The sequence below is a fragment of the Felis catus genome, chromosome B2 (genome assembly GCF_018350175.1).
Source record: "Felis catus isolate Fca126 chromosome B2, F.catus_Fca126_mat1.0, whole genome shotgun sequence".
Taxonomy (NCBI): Eukaryota; Metazoa; Chordata; class Mammalia; order Carnivora; family Felidae; genus Felis; species Felis catus.
In genome coordinates, this window is record NC_058372.1 from 145,460,659 (window position 1) to 145,486,738 (window position 26,080).

The 26,080-nt window shown below is 38.4% G+C and overlaps 1 protein-coding gene and 1 long non-coding RNA gene across 5 annotated transcripts in view; one reads left to right on the forward strand and one right to left on the reverse strand.

Moving 5' to 3' along the window:
- The window catches only part of PRKN (parkin RBR E3 ubiquitin protein ligase), a 1,341,418-nt gene that overhangs the window by 1,068,275 nt on the left and 247,063 nt on the right, over positions 1-26,080 (reverse strand). For all 4 annotated transcript variants that reach the window (XM_019831462.3, XM_045058626.1, XM_045058625.1 and 1 more), the window contains exon 2: positions 9,017-9,180. In XM_019831462.3, coding sequence (XP_019687021.3) covers positions 9,017-9,180 — 164 coding nt within the window. The remainder of the gene's footprint in view (positions 1-9,016; positions 9,181-26,080) is intronic.
- LOC109500026 lies at positions 882-8,770 on the forward strand. The gene is made up of 2 exons (XR_002157670.3): positions 882-940; positions 8,292-8,770. It is a non-coding gene; the product is annotated as an uncharacterized LOC109500026 (long non-coding RNA).

Genomic DNA, 26,080 nt, shown 5'->3' on the forward strand with positions numbered 1-26,080 from the left:
GCTTGCAGAATTTGGGAAGTTCTCAGCCATTATTTCTTTGAGCCCTTTTAGTCCTGCCCTCTTTTATCCTCTCCTTCCAAACTCTGATGACACAATTTTTAAATGTTCTTTTATAGACCCACATATTTCTGTGGCTTCCTTCCTCCTTCCCTCCCCTCCTTCTTTCCTTCCCTCCCTCCCTTCCTTCCTCCCCTCCTCCCTCCCTTCCTTCCTCCCTCCCTTCTTTCCTTTCTTCCTTTGTCTCTATTCTCTGTTCATATTGTGCAATTTCTATTGCTCCACCTTCCTGTTCGCTGACTTTTTCCTCCATCCCCTGTATTCTTCTGTTGATCCCATCCGCTGAGCTTTATATTTCTTATTTGTATTTTTCAATTCTATAATTTCCATCTATTCTTCTTTGTATCTTTTCTGTCTTTCCTCAGACTCATTTTTCTCACTTATTTCAAGCACATCTGTCATTGTTTATTGAAGCCTTGTATCATGGTTGTTTAAAATATCTATCTGATAATTCTATCTTTATCATCTCAACATCAGCAACAACTGATAATCTCTTCATACAGTTTGAGATCTTGCTGATTCTTGGTTGTTCTCCTTTGAAACCCGGGAATTTTCTCATTTTGTTATGAGACTCTGAATCTTATTGAAACCTTCTGCTTGAGGTGGCTTTTTTCCCGACTCTACTCCAGCGGGAAAAGGGGATCACCACCTCATTATTGCCAATGGAAACAGAAGTCCAGGTTCTTCACTCATTATCTGTTGAAATGGGGACTCCTCATTATTGCTGGGTGGGAGTGATGTTCTGGCACCACACACGGTCTCCACTGGCACTGTAGTCGGGATGGCCTTGTGACCACTTGGCAACAGCGAGAATCCCAACTTACCTCTAGGGTTCTTCTGTTGCCATGCCAGCAGGGAGAGAGCAGGCATGCCAGGAGAGCAGGTGTGTAAGGCATTCATTACAGACTCATTAGAGCCTCACAGGGGAGGTAATCTAGGCTCTCACTCAGCCTTTGCTACTGTTGGTAGCCATGAGCGTGGAGCCACAGTTTTTCTGTGGTGTTTAGCTGGAAAAGTACAATTATTGTCTAAAAGTTTTCCATGTTGCTAGGCTACTCTGTTCCTGGTCTTTTGGATAGAAAACTGTCATTCGTGGGGGCTTTTTCTTTCTTTCTTTCTTTCTTTTTTTTTGTTTTGGTCTGCACATGTTGGCATTTCTAGGTTTATTTCACCAGCTCCAAGTCCAGAATATATTTGTTAAAAAGAAAAACTAAATAACTCACACCTGTATTGTGCCTTGGGTCCTGAGGTCCTCAGCTAGTCTGCATTCTCAGAATCCTCATGTTTGTATTATATGTAACATCCAGAATTTTAGTGTGCTCAGGAGGAGGAATAAGTGAAAGTCACCTTCCCAGAAACAACGCCTATGACAGACCACCCATTTTTGACATCTTTAGTTTACCCATTTCTCTTTAATTCTTTAAAGCTCTTAAAATCTTGCTAATAACAAGAAAGAACAGGTTAATGTATAAAGAAAATGATCGTACTCTAACAGTGCTTCTCAAACACGACTGTGGACATATCCTCTAGGAACTGAGAATTCTATGAAATTGTTTAAGATATTGGTGACAGTTTGGTTCTAATCTTTAAAACTTGCATTTTACAAGTTAAATGGATAAAACTATTTTTTACTATAAAAATTTTGATAATAAAATTGTAGTCTTAAGCCATCATTTCCCAGAGTGCATGGGGGAAGGCACCAAAAAATTCTTTCTAGAAGACGTGGAGACTCATCAGTGCTAGAAATACTGCCCAGTAACCATTTCTCTCCATCTACCCAGGATACATCTTTCATCCTGGAATAATTACTTTTCTTTTTTTTTTTAATTGTTTTAACGTCCATTTATTTTTGAGAGCAAGAGAGAAACAAAGTGTGAGCAAGGGAGGGGCAGAGACACAGAATCCAAAGCAGGCTCCGGGCTCTGAGCTGTGAGCACAGAGCCCGGCGCAGGGCTCGAACTCATGAACTGCGAGATCATGACCTGAGCTGAAGTAGGATGCTTAACTGACTAAGCCACCCAGGCACCCCTGCCCTTCTTTCATTCTCAAAAGCATCCAGTTGATCCAGTTGTATATGAGAAACCATAATGGTCACATTACTTATGATCATTATGAAAAGAAAGAAAAAATAACAATAAATAGAAACAAAAGTGAGCTTCCCAGCAAGTGTATGCATCACCCCTCCCACTCCACCTGTTCAGTAAAAGGCCATGTTTATTCAGTATTTGTGAGTGGAAATATGAAGTATCTCATGTGCATGGTTTGCTTTCTTTTTCTCCACAGTAATTTCTCATTCTACATTCCATACTTAGACTGGAAAGCATAGCTTCTCTAATGGTAAAGGGTAACTAAATAGTTGTAAACATGTGTTTGAATGCGTATACGAATACTGATGAATACTAATCTGCTGCCAATGGCACACCTTAATAAAACAAACTTGCAAATAAATGTTCTTAGTCTTTACAGTGAAACTCTTATTCAAAAACAAATTACCAGTCTCTCAATACCTAAATCACTAAACTATGATCTAAAAAATTTCAGAAATTGCTTTTTTGATATCTGCAAGTATACATGAACTCATAATTCGGGTAAAATATAAAACAACTTGATAGAATTTTTTTAAATTTTTTTTTAACGTTTATTTATTTTCTTGGGACAGAGAGAGACAGAGCATGAACGGGGGAGGGGCAGAGAGAGAGGAAGACACAGAATCGAAAGCAGGCTCCAGGCTCTGAGCTATCAACCCAGAGCCTGACACGGGGCTTGAACTCACCGACCACGAGATCGTGACCTGAGCTGAAGTCGGACGCTTAACCGACTGAGCCATCCAGGCGCCCCAACAACTTGATAGAATTAAAGGGAAAAGTTATAAGATTAGAAGTGAAAATATACTTATTACCATACAAAGAAAGAATCATTATCAATTACTAAAAATATATGAGTCATAGGGGCCTGCTGGTACATTTCTCCCTGTCATCTGATTTTTTATAACTATCATATTAATTCAAATCAGAAAAATATGGCCTAAGTATATTAATAGGGAAATGATAATGAGGGAAAAAATTTGAACAGCATTAAGGAATCACCAACTTTCAAGAATCTAAATAATATTTATTTATGTTAGAGGTGGTTCAAGGGGCATACAGAGCATTCACAACATTACTGTGAAGTTTTTAAAGTTCCAGAATTTAGCAAGCTAACTAGAGATAAGATCAAAACAATTTATAATGTTTCTGAAAATCTTACAGATTTCAAAACCCATGATTCTTTTGTCATTGGATATGGTTTACCTTGTCAGTTAACATGGGTTTTCACTACTCACAAAATTTGAAAACACATAGTGCATATCATTAAAAATATAGCCAATTAGACAGTTTGGCTTCTCAGTGTCATTAATTTGTCTTTGATACTCACAACCTAAGCTAGTAAAGTCTAAATGTTCTTTGTCTTCCAAAATCAGATCATGTCACTATCATAAAGCTTAGAAGAAAGCAGTAATAAACTGATGCCTTTTAATATTTGCCATATGAATAATCTATTTTATGGAATGATCATCTCCAAATGTATATATACATTTTAAACATCATAAAATTGAATATTTGTTTAAAGGAATTTATGAACATCTACCTGGATGAATTTTTTTATAAAGCAAATATTTCTATGTAAAATACACAGATTTTATTTTCTATTTTGTGATTCTAGTTAATTATTACAAAGAGAATGCAAACAGAATAACTTTTCTCTAATATTCATTAAATATAACAAGGATTCTCATTTCCTGGCTGTGATGCTTAATTTTATGTGTCAACTTGACTGGGCTACAGGGTGCCCAGGCATTTGGTAAAACATAAGTCTAGGTGTGTACATGAGTGTGTTTTGGGGTGGTTAATATTTGAATTTCTAGATTGAGCAAAGCAGATGGCTGTCTCCAACATGGGTGGGCCTCATCCAATCAGGTGAAGGCCTGGGGGGTGGGGAAGGATGGACTTTCCCATGAGTAAGAGGGAATTTCTCCTTCCCAATGGCCCTTTAACAAGGACACTCTTTTGGGGTTTGGGGATTTTGTGGAATTTTTTTGTTGTTTTGTTTTGTTTTGTTTTGTTTTGTTTTGTTTTGTTTTGTTTTCCCTGCCTTTGGACTCGACCTGAAATATCAGCTCTTCCTGGGTCTCAACCCGTCAGCTTTCAGACTGAAACTACACCCTCCCCTCTCCTGGTTTTCAATCCTTCAGACTGAGACTGGAACTAAGGTTGCTGACTGCCCATCTTGGGACTTGTCAGCCTTCATACCTGTGTGAATCAGTTCCTTGTAATAAATCTGTGTATCTATCCATTGATCTGCCCATTCTATCTAGATAGACATCCTATCTGGATGGATGGATGAATGGATGGTTAGACAGATCAATAGATTGATCCTACTGGTTCTGTTTCTCTGGAGAACTCTAATACACTGGGTCATAAACCTACACTGATATTAATAATATTAATACAGCTCCTGTGAATGCAATGAATTCTGCTCAAACAAAATCTTAGACAAATTCTCAAGTCCTTTGTCATTGTAGGACAATCTAATTACAAAGTTCATAAGTTTTGATATACACAACTGGTTTAGAATGTCATTTTCTATGTACAGTTCTGAAAAATAAATTCAAGATTATGTAGAAGAGATTTCAGAGATTTTTGACATGTAGCATTTTAGATTTGGGGGATAGGAGAAGGGGAAATGCATCATTTGATTGGGCCCTGAACACTCTGTTGCAAAAGCTGGCAAGAATTCTTTATAAAGAAAAAAATATCAGGCCATTGTGAATAGTAAGTCAAAGATACTTTTATGTTGCATGCTTGGAGGTATAAGGAAAATAATAAAAGCATGCATAGAAACATTGTTTATGAAGTAGGAAAAATGGTATAACTCTTTTCGATTTGCTTTCAACAAGCACAGTGCGTCGCAGATAATCACTTGACAGAAATATAATTTAGAAGCAATAATACCAGGATGAATCTTTACTGGACACTATAGCTGCAGGTTTCTATTTTTACCAAATTTTTTTAGAGAAAGTATAAAGTCTTTTCCGGCTTGCCAAGTTCAAATTCTACTATTCTTAAGCTAAGTAAAACTTGCACATGTAAGGGACAAAAATTTCTCAACTCCACAGAGGTCTTTTTACTTAAGTATACTAGAATTCCATTGAACTAAAATTATACATTTTAGTTAAAATGTATAAATACTCCATGCACATAACATTCACACACGAGCATGAGCGCACACACACAATTATATACAGACATACATGCCTCAGTCAAATATGTATCTGATTGTCATTCCTTAACTCTTTATTATTTTTAATGTTTATTTTTGAAAGAGAGAGAGAGTGAGTGCAACTGGGGGAGGAACAGAGAGAGAGGGAGAGGGGGGTGGGAAAGAGAGAATCTCAAGCAGGTGTGCGCTGCCAGCTCAGAGACCCATACAGGGCTTGACCCCACGAACCGAGAGATCACAACTTGCGCCAAAGTCAGATACTTAACCAGCTGAGCCACCCAGGAGCCCCTCTTAAGGAGTAAACTCTTTAATTTACTGCAGACATACTCATCATAATTCATGACGGAAAGTAGTCTTGTGTTATTTAAGGTGATGTCTTGGATTCTGAAGTTGTCACCGAATAACGGTGATGACAATCATGACAAGGAAGATGCCAATAAATGCTAGCATTTGTATAGCATCTACTGTATGTCCTCCTCTGTTCTAACAGCATCACATAAATTCACTAACTTAGTCCTCACAAAATTCTCACCAGACAAGTACTCGTATTATTCCCGCTTTATGAATGAGCAAAGTGACACACAGGCCACATTCTCTAAGCATGTAAGATACATTTTAAAAAATTGTTTTGCCTTAATTTGCAATATTAAAACTAGATATTCCCTAAATATTTAGGGGTTATATCATGTTATAAACAGTCCACAGAGTATAATCCATATACTTAGAAATGAAGATTATATAACAACGTGGAAAAGCTTACAATATAATATGAAGTGAAAAATAATCAGAATATAAAATTGCAAAAGAAAAAGAATATAAAATTGCGTGTCACACTGATCACAACTATATAGAAATCACTCATGCAGTGCCTGGGTGGCTCCGTCGGTTAAGTGTCCGACTTCGGCTCAGGTCATGATCTCACAGTTTGTGAGTTCAAGCCCTGTGTTCAGCCCTGTGCTGACAGCTCAGAGCCTAGAGCCTCCTTCGGATTCTGTATCTCCCTCTCTCTCTCTCCCCCTCCCCCACTTGCGCTGTCTCTATCTCTCATAAATAAATAAACTCAAAAAATTAAAAAGAAAAAAAAAGACATCAGTCATGCACACAACCAAGGGCTAGCAAACGTGCAACACAGTGTAGCACCCGTGGCTCCTCCAGGAACTCTCTGCCTCTCCTTCCTCTCGCTGACGAGCTGAGCTTGTGCCTGACAACCTCCCCAGCTCGTGCTGAACCCGGACAATCTAATCTGGCTTTCACCAGCCATGGTCTTGGACTGGAGTCGCCACTATGAGACACCAAGTCCAAAGGCTGTTTTCTTCTCGTCCTCCACCCTCTGTGCAGGGCGCATATACTTTGTTACCAGTAATGGCCTTTTTCCAAATATTCTCAAAAGCATCGGTTGGATGGATGATGCCTCCTTCGCTGGTTCCTCCCCTTGCTACCTAAAAGACTTGCTCACACCTCTGACCTCTGTCCCTTGGCAATTGCATCTAATCCAATAGCTGTAATATTTACCTCTATGTAACTGGCCCTTAAATAAAGTGAAGCCCTAAGCAACACAGGTAAGTGCTCAAATGCCTGCTACACATCTCCACATAGAGTTGCCCCAGCAACCACTGGTTATGGTAAGTTCTTCAGTCTTCCCACAATCAGACTGGATCTCCAGACTCCCATTTCTCTCCACAGCACCCTACTTCGCCCTAGCTCTCCAAGCATGAAGCCTCAATGCCACGTCAGCCAAGGCTCTGTAAAATACAGCTCCAGACTCCCTCCTGCCCTTCTCCAACATCTCTCCTAGCTTCCAGGAGAAGAGGAACCCATGTTTTCCCACAAACACACCATGTTCATGCCCCATCTATGGAATCTTACTTGAGTTTCAATTCATCCACAAAGTCTTTCTTGGTGACTTCCACTCAGGTGTTTTTCTCTACCTTTAAAATCTTTGTATCACTTACCTTTCAGGTTTCATGTTGCAGTTCTCATGTTTGATGTTCTTACATTGAACCCAGAAACTGATGATAGTTTTAACATACACCATAGGGTTCAACCTGATTCTTCTGTTGCTTTGAGCAACACCCCCGCCGCCCCCCCCACCAAATAAAGAGCAGTGACCACAAAAGCAGGGATGAGTTTTGCTTTTGTGTGTGTGTGTGTGTGAGCCTCTGAGAAACCCAGGATATTGGAAGTATTTGTCAAAATGAAAAGAATCTCAATCAGTGTGTATATATGTGTGTGTAAAATGAACCCTCTGTAGCAATTAGTCTAACCCATCAGCTCTAACAGTAGAGGTGAGGAGCTTTAGCACCTGAAACTTCAAAACTCCTGGTAACATAAAATATTTTGGTTCAAGGAACTGTTTTAAAATCATTTATTTGTGAAGGGAACATTCTTGGATTTAGAGGTTGGCAGGTACAGTAAAAAGCTTTTTAGTTGACTGAAATAAAAAAAAAAAAAAAACAACTCAAAACACTTTTAAGCACAGGCACTTCCCTTATAAAAACAAACCGCAGAAAGCCGAGCACAGCAGTTTGTGCACAAAGAGCAGGTGCCTCCAGCCATCAGCAAAGAGGCACTGGAGCAGGAGGAGAGTGATTTGCATTTCTATGGCGCCTTTTGTATGCCCAAATTCCGAGAGCATTACACCCAGAGACAGTAAATATAATTAGCAGAAGACAGCAAAGAGAGGATGTCATTGCCAGAGGGGCTCCAGGTCAACAGGCACAGCAGCACCCCCCAGAAAGCTGTAAACATGACTGCCATTCATCTGTGCTGGTGAAGACAGGGGAGAAATGTGTCGGGGGGGGGGGGGGTCCTTCAGCTTGACCCTACCGTCCACAGAAGGCATGTGCTATTCCATGCTTTCACAAAGAATGATTTCAATCCCGTGTTGAACGCTATTTGCTGGCTTCCCCAACCCACTTCTAGATGAGGGCACTGTTCATCACGCACTTTAACCACTTCTCCCCTTCCTCCTACAGAAATCGCCCTGGTGGATGAAACACCCAGGTGAAAGGATAGGAGGTTTTAAGAGTACTAGGAGCACTGTGGCTCCAGGAGAGGAGACCCACTGCTCACTGGCTGTCAGCGGCCTATTCTCGGGAACATTTGACTGACGCTTAGAGAAATTAAACACGAAGGTGGACTTTTGCTATGCTTCTGTCTTCCTGCACCACCAGCATGGAAACAGCCTTTGATGGGCCGGGGAACCCCGTTGCGAATGGGGGCCCTGACCCCCAAGCCTCCTCGGGGAGCCACAGCCGCAGACTTGTGACTATCCTCCAGGGGTCACAATTGGGTTACAAATCCCTTGCAGCGCACTGACTGAGCAGCCTGATTGGGAACAATTTATTCGAATCCTTCTTCATTAAGATTCAAATGGAATAAGTAAGGTAGAAATTGAACAGACACAGAAATTGTGCCTTCCTGCTCCCGTAGTCAGTAAACATTTATTCGCTAAGCCCAGGCTGTGTGTTCTCTCGCTCGCTCGCTCACTCACCGTCGTTCTTTCAATCCTTCCTGCTTGCTGTTTTAATGCATAATTAAGAAGGTCAGAATTAATGAAGCGGTGTGGAGTAAAGTTCAAGGAATCCCCAGGCACTATTTATTCTATTAGATCTCAGGCATGAATGTCAGCTTGGCAGAGAAAGCCGCATTAGCCATGGGGCTGGCTGCATCCCAGAAACAACCAGCAAGGGAAACTCACCTGCACAGTCAAGTCATCCCTAAGCTCCTTCCCGGCGAAAATCACACGCAACTGGTCAGCTGGAACCCCCTGTCGCTTAGCAACCACCTCCTTGAGCTGGAAGATGCTGGTGTCAGAATCGACCTCCACTGGGAAACCATGGCTGGAGTTGAACCTGACAAACACTGACCAAGACATGGAGGGGGGCGGGGGGGAGAAGTGAACATTACTCAAAGCTCTGACATGGCAACAGCAACATTTCTGAACTGAGTTCTCTCTCACCCGCCCCTTCGAGGAATGGCGTACATTTTCTTTCACTTAGAACAGAAACCTTAATGCAATGGGGCAACACCTGAAGAAAAATGGAGCTTCCCTGTGGGATTTCCCTTTCATATATTAGTCAGTGACCCTCAAACACAGTCACCTGCTCCCTTGGACAGCCATCCTGGGAAACAAAGGACTCACACAGAACACTTGCTAGATAGGAATTGTGAGATTCCCGAGAGTTTATGGAAGAGATTCAGCTCTGACAGCATGTACGAACATGCATTCCCTCCCCGGTGCCCCCCCCCCCCAGAAGTGTTATGTTAGGACTCACAGTATAGCAATGGAAATAATTCAAGCCATGTTACAGACTAGAGTGAAGGCCCACTCGAGGCTGTGTCTAGGAGCCCTTGGCATTGAGGTCCCTTTCAAAAGGTTCCACTGGATCTTATGGAGATACTTCCCTTTTCTTTTGAAACTACTGAGACCATCTATTTTTTTTTAAGTTTATTTCCTTTTTTTGAGGTGTGGGGGAAGAGAGGAAGAGGGCAGAGAGAGAAGGAGAGAGAATCCCAAGCAGGCTCCACACTGTTAGTGTGGAGCTCGACACAGGGCTTGAACCCATGATCTGTGAGATCATGACCTGAGCCAAAATCAAGAGTCAGATGCTCAACCAGTGGAGCCACCCAAGTGCCCAGAGACCATCTTTCTTATTGGAGCCTCTACCCCCTCACAACCAAGGCTGGGACCTGCTCTCTCCGCATGCCCTCTCGTCACTGTCTACTGCCATCCTGACCTCATCAATGTCACCCACACATGTCCTTTCCTGTCCATGCTTTCTGTCACTACTCTCAGTCAGTCTTCTCTAGATTCTAGCACTAGCTTCCCAACTGGAGTCTCGCTACCCTCTCTTCACTTCCGAAATGTCCCGTACCGTTCTGTAAAGTAAGCCTTTCTTCAAGTGTTGCCCCATTGCATTAAGTGAGGCTTATCAGTCCAGAGCTCTGACTTGAATCCTTTAAAGTCTCCCACTTCCAGGGAGAAAAATCCAAGGTCCCTCTTATTTGACACAAACCTATATCCCAGCAGCTTCTCCATTAATCCCCACAAGCACACTGCTAAACTGAATGCTCCAGAAAACTTCTGCACCCATGCCTTGCCTTTATTCCTGCCAGTCCCTTCTTCACCCCTGCCTGATGAAAGCTGGGTCACCACGTGATCTGCCTCAAACATTCCTCTTCCAAGAGGACTCTCACTATCACCCCAGTCAAGACAGAGCCACCTCTTCCAGGCTCCAGTGGATTTACCACATACATCTTACACTATTCTACATTCTCTCATGGAAGGCGCAGAGCACCGAGGTTATAAGGACACCCTCCAGAGTCCGAAGGACCCCTATTAGTTCTCTTACCAGCTTAGCATATGCGGAGAACATATTACCCCCATAGCTTTAACTCTCAGTTCCCTAATCATCACAGTAAGTAAACCATGGAGGGTGTCCTGTGATGTGTTAAGTAATATTGATAGTGTTTACCACTGTTACATAATTACCTTGAAAAATAATGAATGTTTGTATGTCTTACATGTTTTTGGTATATATTTCACCTTCTCTAAAAGATCATAAACGCCTTAAGGCTAAGGCCAGCCACTATAGCTTCTTTTCTGCTGTATCTCCTTTAAATGTACCATTATCACTTACTAGCTCCCAATTCAAATATGAGATGGCCCAACTAATAATAATTAAAATAAAATGATAATTACAATGCCAATAATAATCGAACACGTACTATGTGGCAGAAGCTGTACCTTATATAGGCTATTTTTAAGCTTTCCAATGATCTGGTAAGGTCAGTATTATTATCCTTATCTAATAGAATAGTAAATGGAGTCCTAGAGAATTGTAATCACTTTTCTAAGGACATCGGCTGCTTTGTAATGGAATCACAACTCAAATTCAGTTCAATCAAATTCTAAACCCCATTCCATTTCTACTATAACAGGCTGCCTAAAATATTCTCAGAAGAAAAGTCCACATTCCTTCTCCTTATGACAAAAAAGACAAACAACAACAGCAAAGAGGCTTTATAACCTAGTTCAGGTATTCCCTATACATGTTAGCAGTAGAAAATGCGATTAACAAATAAAGGCTCCCATGAAGAGCTAAGAGCCAAGAATAACGAACAACGTTATAAGACACAATAAGATAAAAATGACACCAAAACGAGAGCAGGTGCTGTACATGACACACAAGAACAAAAACCTGACATATTTTACCTGGCACTGAAAACTATTTAGAAAAAGTATGGACTAGAAGTGACAAAAGTCTTCCTAATAAAAAAAAATTGATGAAAAACAATTACAGAGGAAAAGGAGCTTTTGATAAACTTTTAAGTACACGTCATGTGACACGGTTGAAGCAGAGGAGGGGAAATAAAATGTCTTGGGAGGCCTGGAGGTGTATTCACAGCATCCTCAGATCAGGGACCATAAGGCAACCAATTCATCAGAAAAGATAGGAGACAGGTGTGGGGCAATAAGGGACAAAAGGTATGGTCCCAGCTCCAAACATGATTTTATAGGAGTTTGAATAGACTTTTTTTTTTTTTTTTAAGCCAAAGACCATGGGAGGCTATGGGAAGAAGCAACTGGGGACTACACAAAAGCTCCTAAAATGAAAAAAAAAAAGTAATAAAAATTCCAGGATACCCTGAGTTGGTGATTTTTCTCCATGGGTTCTGATCATGGGCATTCCATCTTAAAAACAAGAATTACACAACAAACAAACAAGCAAAACTAAAGGGCAAAAAAGCTGTAAAAAACATACTAGATAATTCTGTACCACAACTCAAATCATTAGTGTCCAAAGGCTTTAAAACCATTTTTGTTTTTTACATTTATTTATTTTTGAGAAACAGACAGAAAGCGAGTGGGGGAGGGGCAGAGACCGAGGGAGACAGAATCTGAAGCAGGGCCACTCAGGTGCCCCTAAAGGCTTTTTTTTATTCTTAACTAGAAGAGCTAAATTCACTTTTCTTTTTCTTTTCTTTCTTTTCTTTTCTTTTCTCTTTCTTTCTTTCTTTCTTTCTTTCTTTCTTTCTTTCTTTCTTTCTTTCTTTCATTTCTTTCTTTCTTTTCTTTCTTTCTTTTTTTAAGTAGGCTCCATGCCCAGCCTGGGTCTTGAATTCAGGACCCTGAGATCAAGAGTAGCATGCTCAAGCGAATGAGCCAGCCAGATGCCCCAAGGCCTTTTTCTTATTCTGTATAAGTAGATAAATTATAGTTTCTGAGCTTACATTCAATTTGGCTAAATCATGTCAGTACTTTAGAAATGAGTATTTTTGAGCAGCAGTTCAGACATAGAGGACAAATTTACAATGGAAAGACTGACCAAATGCACTGCAGGTATTAAGCAAACTAAAATATTGTCATGGAAAAGAACAGACACTTTAAAGCGACCCAGTCATCAATAATCAAGTGCCATTAAGAAGAAAATGGTTAGGCCTTAATGGCAGTAGTGTGATTTGTGGTGGGTCACCATCTTCTTCTAGCACATGTGAGAAATGTGTCATGACCCTTCTGTCCTGGTCCTGGAACCCCAAGATTCCCAAAGGAGAGGAGAGGAGGAACACATCCAACCCTCTCTCTCTGCTACTTCTTGAAAAGCTACAGGAAGAATATCTTTAGGGCCAGGAAAGGAAAAACCAGAATCCTGGTTGTGCTGCTTGCTAATATTATGACTTAGGACAAGTTACCTGGTCACCTTCTCTCAGCTTCCTTATCTGCTAAATGAAGATAATGTACGCAGTCTTAAATGTTCATTACGAAAGATTTGTTGCAATTGTGGATGCATTAAGAAATTCTGGGCAGAGTCCTTGGTACACATCCTGTATTCCTTCTACAGGGCAAGCTTGTACTCCCAAACTGTTCCCTAATTTTACTCTTCTAGAGGAGGTAGTGCTAATTAAAGTAGCATCGATTCATTATATTGTAACGAAGATACGTTAAATGGGGCAGGGGTACTTTTCTGGTTTCTGCGTCTCTTCATGATGGACAAAAAACTGCCAGGATCAAAGAGACCATGATAAAGAATTTAGCATATGTCCTTTTCTAAGATCTCATTATAAATTAAAAGTTTGGGAATGAACTGTTTCAATGACACCTATAATAGCATCAGAAATAAATACTATATCAATTAACATTATGAATAATGTATATTATTAATAAACACCATAATGCACTGTTAAGGAAAAGATAATGAGACACATCTACACTCATTGTGATGCCATTCCTAACCAATGTTCAGAAGATCCAGAGGATAAGGAAGTAACTAAGAAGAAAAAGGGGAAGGAGTCATTGGGTGATGGGTGCTTATGTTTCTCTCATCCTCCTTGTCACAGTGATTGGCTCAAGGATAGGCATAAACCAGTCAGTGCCTGGCTTTCCCTTAGTCACAGTGATTGACTTCCTGGAGATCTTAGAAGGGGTGATCTAAAGTGGACAAATCAAAGAGCATTCCAGATTTGTCAGAGGCATGGTGAACAAGTGGTTTTAGCTGGCAGGGAACATCATGTGAGGCCCAGATTTCTGTGCTGAGAAAATCAAATAAAAACAGAGCCCAAGATAGACCATTGTCATCTGTATAAAAGTAGGCTCAGTGCTTTGGGAGCAAGACAAGTCTTCCTCAAGAGAAGATGTCCTACGCCCTGCAGAACATGTAGTTCCAGCCACAGTCAAATAGACACCAGGAACCCTTTCTGGTGATTGTGGCAACCAAAAAGTAACCCTACATATCTCTAAATATTCCTTGTGGAGGTAGTTTCTTCTTTACCTTTGACAAAGATCACTAAGTCTAGTATCTCCTGTCATAAACAGATAAACCTTGTCCTCACATCCCTTCAGGCACTGTACCCCTTATTCTCTGCACAGAAAACCTTACTGTGAATTTCTTATAGTCCTGCTCTCCACTGATTTGCTTTGCATGCTTTTGTGAACCCACTCTTGAAGATCATTCTTGGTAAAGCAGTAACCTCCATATTTCTAATTCAATGGTTTCGTTTCTGTTCTCACATTTGAACATTCAGAGACATTCAGTAGACTCTTCTTCTCACAACACATTTTCTCCTGGCATCTGTTACTGCACCATCCTGGCTTCCCCTACAACACAGGACATGCTTTCTTAGCTTCATCTACTGGGTTCTCTTCCTTTGTTGGACCTACTGATTTTAGAGTTCCCAGGGGTCTGCTTAGACTCTCTTCTTTTGTATCTGAGTGTTCTCCCAGGGCTGTATTATCCAAGCTGCATGCAACATAATTCATGTGTAATTCAATATATTTCCATAGGAAATGTTCACTCAACATGATTTTTATGCTGTATTCTTATTCTAAAATCCAACACTCCCACAACCTTCTACCTCAGCCCATCCCCAGAACTATGTGAGTCCATGGAGTTATCTACCCCTTAGGACCAGTTCCTACATTCCTCAAGCTCTAGGGTGACATAAAGTTTCATATGGAGTTTAAAACACATTGCGGACATAACAAGTATGACATGTGTAGCACAAAGAATGGGGGAATGGATATGGACCTATTAGGTTGTAAACCTACATTTCCAGGGGAAAGTGGTGCAATGTCAACAATAAACAGACTGTAAAAATTGAAGAATATACATTATAATTCTTAGAGTAAAAATCAAAGTGAATAAAAATGTTAAGTTAAAAAGTAAATAAAAATTACAATGGTATTCTAAAAGATATTGAATCCCCAAAAGGGCAGGAAAAGAGAAACAGAGAAATAAAAACAGAGGAGCAAATAGAAAAAAATGTAATGAAATGGTAGGACCAAATTCAACCATATCAATAAGTACATTAAATTTTAATGGAATAAGCATTCTAATTAAAAGGCAGAGACTCAGTATGGATAGAACAAAGTAGATCCAAATATATACTGTCTAAAAAAGTTCCATTTTAAATATAAAGACACAAATTGTTTGAAAGTAAATGAATAAAAAAAAAAAAAAGCCAAGCAAAAGAACTATAAGAAGGCAGGAATGTCAGTATTAACACCACATAGAATCAAAGGTTAAGTTGTTATGAAAAATAAAGATGCATCAGACTATGTTGCACTTCCTTGAGATTTGATGGAAGTGTGTTCATAAACCACACTCTCTGCTCTTCTGTCCCTTCCTGTCTTTGAGTTGCTACTGGTGACGTGTACTCATTTAGCCAGACTTGGAGTGTGTGGGTCTCTATCTGACCCCAGACTCCCACGATAGACACGACGGTGAGCCTTTCGTACCCTCCTCAGTGGGAAAGAGACCAGGGGGCCAAGGCAAGAGCAACTGCCAAAGAAGTCACCCACGGCCTTGAAGCAACCACTGTGATTCTTTGACAAAGGAGTACCCATTGGATTTCCCATTGGTCCTTTCTCTCTCTCTCTTCCCCCTGCCGTATACTCTTCTCTTCATTGATTAATTCTTCCATTTCCTTTTTAATTATTTAGCAGAAGTCATGTTATGGGAAGTGGAGAATGGGAGGTAGGAAACATGCAATTAAGGATCTATATAACAAGAGGTGTGGATTATGGCTAACACCATGCACTCTGGAATAACCTGCCAGGATTCAAAGCCTAGGTCTGTCCCTTACCAAGTGTGTAACGAAGTCACACAGTTTGGGTCCCTTTATGATCTACAAAATAAGAGATGATAATAGTGCCTGCCTCATAAATGTGTTGTGAGAATTAAATGAATTCATATATGGAATGCAGAAAGTGCCTACTACACGATAAGTTTCAACAATTATTAGCTCTTACCTAAGTCCGAATGCATGGCTTACAGTTGTAATTACTGTCAATTGGACAATATTAATATTTAGGTAACGAAAATATCTATCTGTTATTCTCTTTCAATAAGAATGGTTTTTTGGATGAAGTTCTATTTCACTATGCTTTGTAGTATACTATAATTGATCTAAAGTGACTTTAGGATACAGATAAAGATATCTTCTGCTTAGAGCTCTCCGTTTTCAAAATGCTTTTATAGACATTATCCCAGTTAATCTTCACAATAGCTCTGAAAGATAATTGGGGCAGCATTTACTATTCCTACTTTTCAAACGAATAGACAGATGTACACGAAGGCAAAGTAGTTCACCCAAAATTTATAAGGGAAAAAGCAGGAGCTAGAACCTGTGTCTTGAACCCTTTCCCTTTAAGTCAGTGACTTCCACACAGAGCTATATACTACCCTGGGGGTCTAAGAAGGTGGTCTTTCCTATTCCTTGCATACCTTTCCTAAAACTGATATGTCTAAAAACATCATCATGGCTGAGGTATCAAAATAATAATCAAAATAATCTTTTGTCCCACCCTCATTCAAAACCAACATACTCTCATTTTACAGAAGAAATGTATATCGTGTACTCTTCCTTAATTTCACTCTGGCCCATTACCTCAGGGCATCAAAAAAGGATAACCTGAATTACTGGTGACTGAGAGGCATTTTTAACCCCAGGAGAGGTTCACTCAGAGGAGCTTCACTTCTTGCACCAGGGCAAAGGCTGGTATGGGGAGCAGGGTACTCTTACCCATGTCAGGCTAGGTGAGCACCACATGGGTTCTGAATGGTTAGGAATTCAGATACACAGAAAGAGGGACAAGAGGAATGACAGTGTTCATTTAACTATCTTAGCTCTTCTAACTCCTCAGTATTGCCAAAGAAGTAATTCCTCCTTAGGGAAAGTCTCAGAAGAGTTAAGATTGTTGTCTGTAACATGGAAGGAGAGAGTCCCTTTATTTCATTTAGGAAATGAACTTCTGTCAAAAATCTCATTGCTTACCAATTACCTACCCTTCCATCCATGCATCCCACCCTCCTTCCCTCCCTCCATCCATCCATCTGTCCCTCCACCCACCCACTCAGTCATTCAGTCAGCTAGCTAGACAGCTGGTTAGACAACCAGACAGCCACACACCCATTGTAATATAAGAATACGATTACAACAAGATGCCTGTGTGGGCCCATTTTTGTTCTGACAAATTAATTCTCATCGGCTGACTGATCTGATAAAGAAGGCTAGTTTTACCAAACATGTCAAAAAGTAGGTATTTCCCATAAACAGAATAACTTATACACAGCTCCAAGGCTTTGATAAAAGCATATTTAAACATAAAAACAATTAATCATAAATATTGCATTAGCAATGTTGTATAGAAATTAATATTTTAATTTTCCCAACATTTTGTAAATTTATCAGATTGAACAAAATCCCTCTGAATGAAAGATAGCCGCTAAATTAAAAATAATGACTTAAAAAATTGTGGCTGCATTCTATTTTGCACTCTTCCCAGAAACTGAAAAACTGAATGACTCTATACGATTATTTTCCCAGTGTAAGTATGTAATTGCAAATTCTTTGCTTTCAACAAAATTAAAGATGGACTCAGTTGGGTCATAAACTGATAAATCACTGAAATAACTGTAATGAAGGCTTACTAAGTATTTTTCTCATATTATAATTTTGAATGCATTAAAAATAAAGTAATAACATTATAATAAAATTCCTTCTATTCTCTTATGCTTATTTATTAGAACAACTACAAACATGAAAAGAATGATGTTGAATTTATTTCATTCTAGGAATAAGTAAAACTCACCCACAGACACATGTTATCAGTTAGAAAAATAACCCAATCCACCTAATTAAGAGATGCATTTCCAATATAACTTTATATTGTCCATCAATCAGTGGACACTTGGGCTGCTTCCATATCTTGGCTATTATAAATAATGCTGCTATAAATATCAGGGCACATGTATATACCCCCTTTGAATTAGTGTTTTTGTATTCTTTGGGTAAATACTCAGTAATGCAATTGCTCGACTGTAGGGTAGTTTCATTTTTAGCTTTTTGAGGCACCTCCATACTGTTTTCCACAGTGGTGGCACCAGTTTGCGTTCCCACCAACAGTACAGGAGGGTTCTTGTTCTCCACATCCTTGCCAACACCTGTCCTTTCTTGTGTTGTTGATTTTAGCCATTCTGACAGATATGAGGAGATATCTCATTGTAGTTTTGTTTTGTATTTCCCTAATGGTAAGTGATGAAGAGCATCTTTTCATCTTTGTCTGTTAGCCATCTGGATGTCTTCTTTGGAAAAATGTCTGTTCATGTCTTCTGCCCACTTTTTAATTGGATTATTCACTTTTAGGTGTTGAATTTTATACGTTCTTTATATATTTTGGATACTAACCCTTTGTTGGAAAAGCCATTTGCAAATATCTTCTCCCATTCAGTAGGTTGCCTTTTTAGTTTCTGGTGATTGTTTCTTTCACTGTGAATAAACTGTTTAGTTTGATGAAGTCACAATAGTTTATTTTTGCTTTTGTATCCCTTGCCTCAGGAGACATATCTAGTAAGAAACTGTTACAGCTGATGTCAAAGAAGTTACTGCCTATGTTCTCTTCTAGGATTTTTATGGTTTCAGGCCTCAAATTTAGGTCTTTAAACCATTTTTAATTTATTTTTCTTTCTCTTTATTCTTTATTCTAATGGTAATGGTATAATGGTAATAAGTTACCATTAGGTTTGTATATTATATCTTCTCTGTTTAGCAGTCTATATTAAGTTGATGGTCATTTATGTTTGAACCCATTCTTACTCCTCTTCTCTCCATCTTTTAGGTATATGGTGTCATATGTTACATCTTTTTATTTTGTGACTTACTGGGCTAATATTTTACAAAAAATATTCATTTTTACTGCTTTTGTGTTTCCTACCTTCATACTGTCATTTTCAATCTTTCCTTTCCACTCAAAGAGTCCCCTTTAATATTTCTTGCAGAGCCGGTTTAGTGGTCATGAACTCTTTTAGTTTTTATTTGTCTGGGGAAACTCTTTATCTCTCCTTCTATTCTCAATGATAGCATCACTGGAGAGAGTATTCTTGGCTGCAGATTTTTCTCATTCAGCACTTTGAATATATCATGCCACTCCCTTCTGGCTTGGGAAATTTCTGCTGAAAAATCCCCTGATAACCTTGTAGCGTTTCCCTTGTGTGTAACTGTCTCATTTTGTCTTGCTCTTTTTAAAATGCTTTATCACTATATTTTTCTATTTTAATTATCATATGTCTTGGAGTGGATCTGCTTTTGTTGATATTGTTGGGGTTCTCTGTTCTTCCTGGATCTGGATATATGTTTCCTTCCCCAAATTAGGGAAGTTTTCAGCTATTATTTCTTTATATAAATTTTCTGCTCCCTTTTTTTTTCTCCTTTTCTTCTGGCACTCCTAAAATGTGAATGTTATTACATTTCATGGAGTCACTGAGCTCCCTAAGTCTATTCTTGTTTGCAATAATTCTTTGTTGTTGTTGTTTTTTTCTCTTTGGTTCAGCTTGATTTCTTCCCATTACTCTGTTTTCTAGGTCATGAATTCATTCCTCTGCTTCTTCCAGACTGCTGTTCATTCCACAAGTGTGTTTCTCATTTCATTTATTGAGACTTTTATCTCTGCTTCGTTATTCCTTACCTCTGTGTTAAGGGTCTCACTCATGTCTTCCACTCTTAAGTCCATTGAGTATCTTTATGATCATTCTTATCTTTTAGGTATGTTCCTTACATCTGTTTCACTTAGATCTCTGGCCATGGCCTCGTCCTGCTCTTCCTTTTGGGGCAAATTCCTCTTTCTTCTCATTTTGTCGAAGTCTCTGTGTCAGCTTCTATATGTTAGGAAAATCAGCTACCTCTCCTGTTCTTGAGGGTAATGACCTTATGAAGAACTCCAGAGACAGAAGACACAGTGTGGACAGAGGTTTGGGCTGGTCTTCTGGGGGACAGGGACCACTATGCTGGGATTGAGGCAAGAATGACAGAAAAGGGTGGTTCCACCAAGGCTTAGGGGGATGCGGCTTGGTGTAAGCAAATTAGGTAGTGAGCATCAGTGCTGTGTTGAATCCTGCAGGTGGCTCTGTGTTTATGCTGAAGGGTGGGGGTGGGAAATGGCATCTGCCAGTTCCTTTGTTCCTGGAGGGGTCTCTGCATGAATGTTGCCTCTTTGGGACACACTTCAAGATGAGCAAACAACCTCCCTGCTGTGTGCTCCAGGAACTCTTCAGATTGTTGTTTCCACATGGTATGTCTGTGGCTTGTTTGTCCTGCCTTCTTTCCAAAAGCAGCCCCAATGTCTGCCAAGCACTCCCTGAGCCAAGCCCCCTGACCTTTAAAAATGCCAACTTTAAGCCCTGCTGGTTACAAAAACTCATGAAATTCAGCCCCTTTTGTTTTCCAGTCCAACTGCTATGGGGATTCATTTTTCCTGTGCGCTCTCCTGTGTGCTGGTCTGTTGCTCACCCTTCTCTGTGACCCCAGCTCCCTCCCCACCACAGTGGCCATGATCCTTTCCTCTCCCAAACTGCATATTCACACTTTATACCTTCTTCAATGTGGCCTCTTTGCTGCCTTTAGCTGTAGAGTTTGTTCTGCCAGTCTTCAGGTCAATGGAGCATTGAGGATGACTTGATAGTTATCTACTCATATTTGTGGGATGAAGCGAGCCTAAGGTCCTCCTCCTCTGTTGTCATCTTCCCTTCTCTCTCTTCAATTTCAATTTTTATACATGTTTTTCTTGAAGAAGTGTATTTGAGGTGACGCATACATATTTTTCAGTCATTTTTTGTTGTTTGTGGTAGTTATGTTAAATGAAACACCACAAACACCAAATTCGCAAAAATGGAGCCATTTTGCTCCCGCGAGAAATAAAAAGTTAGGTTCCTCTGAGTCTCTCATCACATTTTCAGGGACCAGTCATAACCTTGTTTTACATGTCTGTTTAAAGACACCTTATCTGACATATTTAGTTGATTTATTAACACTTAACTCATAACAAATAGCAATCGAAACTCATGCCTGAACAAGCTTCTCTTACACACGTATTTCCCCCCATTAGGCACACCATAGCTTTCTTGTGGTTAGGAATACTAGTCAGCCCTTCAGCACAATGTTTGGGGGTCATTTTAACCAACAAAATCACCAACAAAGTACCCAAAATGAAAAAAAAAATATGGCAGTAAATAGACCACAATAAGGACACTTGTTCACAGTATGAGAGTTAAAACAAGAAAACAAAGAGATGCTTTGTTTGACCCCAGTTGGAACTCTGCCCATGGAATGCCTCAAATTTCTCACAAGTCTGTGTATGTCTATGAAAGACCAAGAAAGTGCCACATGTATTGTTTTTGTGGTCACAAGTACATTGTAACATGTAGAGAAATTAAATATGGAACCCACGAGTAATAAGTTGTTTTATTATTATTATTATTATTATTATTATTATTATTATTATGTATTAAGTTCTGTGGGGAAATGAAATAGAAAAACAAGTTTGAGAAATATATATATCTATAAAATTTCTATTAAAAATAAGCTTTTTGGGGCGCCTGGGTGGCTCAGTCGGTTAAGCGTCCGACTTCGGCTCAGGTCATGATATCACGGTTCGTGAGTTTCAGCCCCGCGTCGGGCTCTGTGCTGACAGTCAGAGCCTGGAGCCTGCTTCACATTCTGTGTCTCCCTCTCTCTCTCTGCCCCTTCCCTGCTCATGCTGTGTCTCTCTCTGTCTCAAAAATAAACATTAAAAAAATTTTTTAAAGATAAATAAATAAATAAATAAATAAATAAATAAAAATAAGCTTTTTTATGTGGTATTAAAATGATAGTAAAGAGCAAGTCATCGTAGTTTTAATATACTACTGGACACATTAAAATGCAATCATTTTATTATTTAAACTTTAATATTAACAATGTGAAAATACCTCAACTATTTAAACCTATAAGAAAATTTTTACACCAACTTAAAAATGAGCAAGAAAGTACACAATTTTTCAAAATAAGTATGTTTGATGGTATATATGAGTGAAACAATTTGAACATTACTTGTTCTAATATAAATGGAGGTTAAAATCACAATGAGGCTGATTAACACAAAGAAATCAAAACTACACAACTACAAACTACCACTGAGAATCAACGGTGGAACTGAACAGACATGTGGTCATGCAGACAGACCCTGGAGATCACACCATCCTGAGGCTCATGGGTCTGTTTCCTTGCCTAACTGTGGGTGAGATCTTTTTCACACATAATTTTCCTTTGCTCTTTTGTATGGAAACAATTTTCAAACGATTTTGCATTTCTCAGTTGCTTCAATCAAAAAGAGGTTTGTAAAGATACCTAAAAACAAACAAATAAACAAAAAAGTTCCTCAGATAGGAGTACTGTTTTAAGGAAAAGTTACTATTGTAAAAAATATATTCTGATGTTAAATGTTAACAATTTATGTCTTTCCCTCTCAGAGATGGGGCAGCTTGCTGGATGTAGTAATAAAATTAATTAGCCTTTTTTTAATGGCTCTATTTTTTTTTATTTTAGTATAAGTTTTCCATGTGACATTAAGGTAAATTTATTTCACTAACCTTTAAGATGAGAAAAATGAAGATAATTATTTGTATTAGGTAAAGAAAAGAAGAAGCACATATTTTCATTGTGAGCTAATATAAATTATTGATTCATGTATTAAAAATATATAAACTAATATATTCCAAAGCCAGCACCACATGAACTGTTGAGTTATAGAAAAGAAACATTTGGAAGAGTGCCTGGCACAGAGTAAACACTCACTAAATGACAACAAACACTCATACAGCAAACACTCACCAATATTAGTATAAGAAATCAACATCCTGACATTTTCTATTGACTTAGCATAAATCATAATTAATGGTCAAAAACATGGTTAGTCAATAAACTGAAGTCTTTACCCAACAGACCAAATCCCACACTACAGTTTTATACCTATATTTTAAATACAAAATTCCACTTTCAAATGTATTTGCTAACTTTCCAGTGAAAATGTAAACCAGTGGCATATGCCCCTAACATTTACCATTGTCAAGTGTAAGCTCAAATACAGTATCAAGCCAGACACATGGGTGCGATCTCTTCTTAAATTTCTTGATATGCCACTTAAGCTTTCTAGACTTAAACATCCTCAAAGGTAAGAATAATGTTCATACCTATTGTATAGGGTCGTTACAATTGTTACAAACATTAGATGACTGAATACATGTAAAATTCTTAGATTAATGCATAGTATATTGCACTCAGTAAATGTTAGCAGCTATTACTAACCAGCAAAAATTAACTTTTTCCAAAATAAATTGGAAAAGAGCTTTCTGATAGTCATCAAAACTATCATACATTCTTAAGCTCCACCTGAAAACATCTGTTAAATCTCTTAAAATCTCTACAAATGTAGAGAAACTGGAATCTCACACATTGCTGGTGGGAACGTAAAATGGTGCAACCACTTTGGAAAACAGTTTAGTGGTTCCTCAAACAATAAAACAGAGTTACCACATGATCCAGATCTTCCACTCCTAGGTATATACCCAAGAGAAATAAAAACATATGTTCATACAAAAACCTTTGCATGATGTTCATGTCAGCATTACTAATGATAGCCAAAAGGTACAGGGATTGATATATGAATATATGCATGCATGTGATATGTACATACAATGAAATATTTTGTAGTAATTAAAAAGGGATGAAGTACTGATTCAAACTACACTGTGAATGAAACAAATATTAAGGAAAAGAAGCCAGTTATAAAAGACCACAAATTGCATTATTCCATTTACATTCAATGTTCAGAATAGGCAAATCTATTTGCCTGTCCATAGGCAGTGGTGAGTGTTTGGAGAGAAACATGAATTATTGCTAAAGGGTATGGAGTTTCTCTTGGGGGTGATAAAAATCTTCTAAAATTGATTGTGGTGATGAATATACAACTCTGTCAATATACTAAAAACCACTGAATTAAATGAATTTTATAGTATCTGAATACTGTAAACTGTCTCCCCCAACATCTTTCCAAAAGTCTCTGTGTATCTATCATGTATTAAAGTACTTGACAAAGACAGTTACTAGGTGCTTCTGAAATAAACAAATAAATGAATGTGTGTGGCTTTTTTGTTTTTTACTAATTTAATCCATTATAGAAGCCTACAGTTATGGCAAGAAACTTAAGAAATTTGTAAACATCACCTTTTGCATTTAATTGTGTGCATTTATACTGTGGTAAAGTTTTGTTGTTAAATATCCCACAGTTGCTGTACCTAGAAGTACTTTAAGTACTTAGAATAGTGGTAATGTGTGAAAAAAAAAAAAAAGGAAACATATATTTCAACATTTAATATAGAAAATCTAATTTGCTCAAATTACTCACACTGTTCTAATTTCCATATGCTCTGAAGTATGAATAAGATTTAGACCAAATTGCTGGTGACATTAAAATTCATTCATTCATAGTTTCAACAAATATTTACTGAATAAGTAACTATGTGCTAGGCACACTGCTAGAAACTGACGTTACAGAAATGAATAACACAGCCTGGGGCAGAGATGTTAAAACAGAATAACGCATCACAATGTGATATGTTATATTAGGGTTTCTACCATGTGCAATATACTGAATGCTCTTGAGAACAGAGAGGAGGGCACGGCTAGAAGCTGGAGGTATTCAAAAATATTGCAGACATTAAGGAGAATGTATGGCAGATATAGGAAAATAAGTGAGGGATTTCAGGTAGAGATTTTTTGTGTGTGTGATAAATGAAAGTCATAGCTTAATAATTACTCTTTTAAGAAAAAAAAGATATTTTCATACTCATCAGGATACCAGTACTATAGGATGATATATTTGCAGTAATGAGCAGATAGTAAGGGTCTCACATAATTTTGAGATCTCTGGAGGTATTCCTTGAAACTTTCAACAGGCTAAGTTTTCTACTTCACAAAAGGATTAATAACTCATCTTTCAAAATTCAGACAACATGTCAACTAGCCAAAATATCCTGGATATCACACCTTTCAAAAGGAAAATGTCAAAATATCTACGTGTTTATATTCTGAACTGTATGATATTCTAAAAGTTGTTTCATGCTTATGAACTGCACACCTGAGGCCAACATTTGGTTTACAAATGTGTACTGTTAATTAAATTGGGCACTAAACGTATGATTGTACATGATTTCTCACAAAGGCATCTCTAGTTTAACTATGTGCACTGATGTAATCATCACAAATATCAAAACTCAATTTGACTTTTATGACACATCTTTTATGACTTTTATCTCTCTCTCTCTCTCTCTCTCTCTCTCTCTCTCTCTCTCTCACACACACACACACACACACACACACACACACACACACAGCATCCTTTAATATAAGCTTTAAAGGTTAAGAAGCTAATGTGTATCTTGCCTTTCATCGTACACAGTTCTCTAGATTCATCTGTAATACAACTAACTGCTCTGATAGATGGCTGAGTACTTCCTGAATATTAACACTGAATGAAAATATCATAGGTCCATCAGATAATTTTAAAGTTAAACACCTGAAGTTCAAGATCAGGAGTCAAATAAAAGCTTTATTTTGTCCAGTAAGTTTAAAACTTATCTTTGAACATGTTAGTACTTGCTTTGATACAAAGTCCCTGTAAGAGTCTGTATTAAATCACTTAACTCTCTGTTATAAAATGCTCCTAACCTATTTCTAATGATTGCTGTTTAGGCAAATACCACAAATATTATGGTAAGGATTATTCAAGAAGGTTTTCCATTAAATCATGGTCATTTTAACATTATACAATATAAAAGAATTTAACTCAAATATGTTTCCATTGGACTTTTTGTGTTTCTGCAATCTTGCCTTCCTACCCTGTGAGCTGGACTATACTCTCATGGATGCCTGCACAGCAAACATCCTTGGAAGA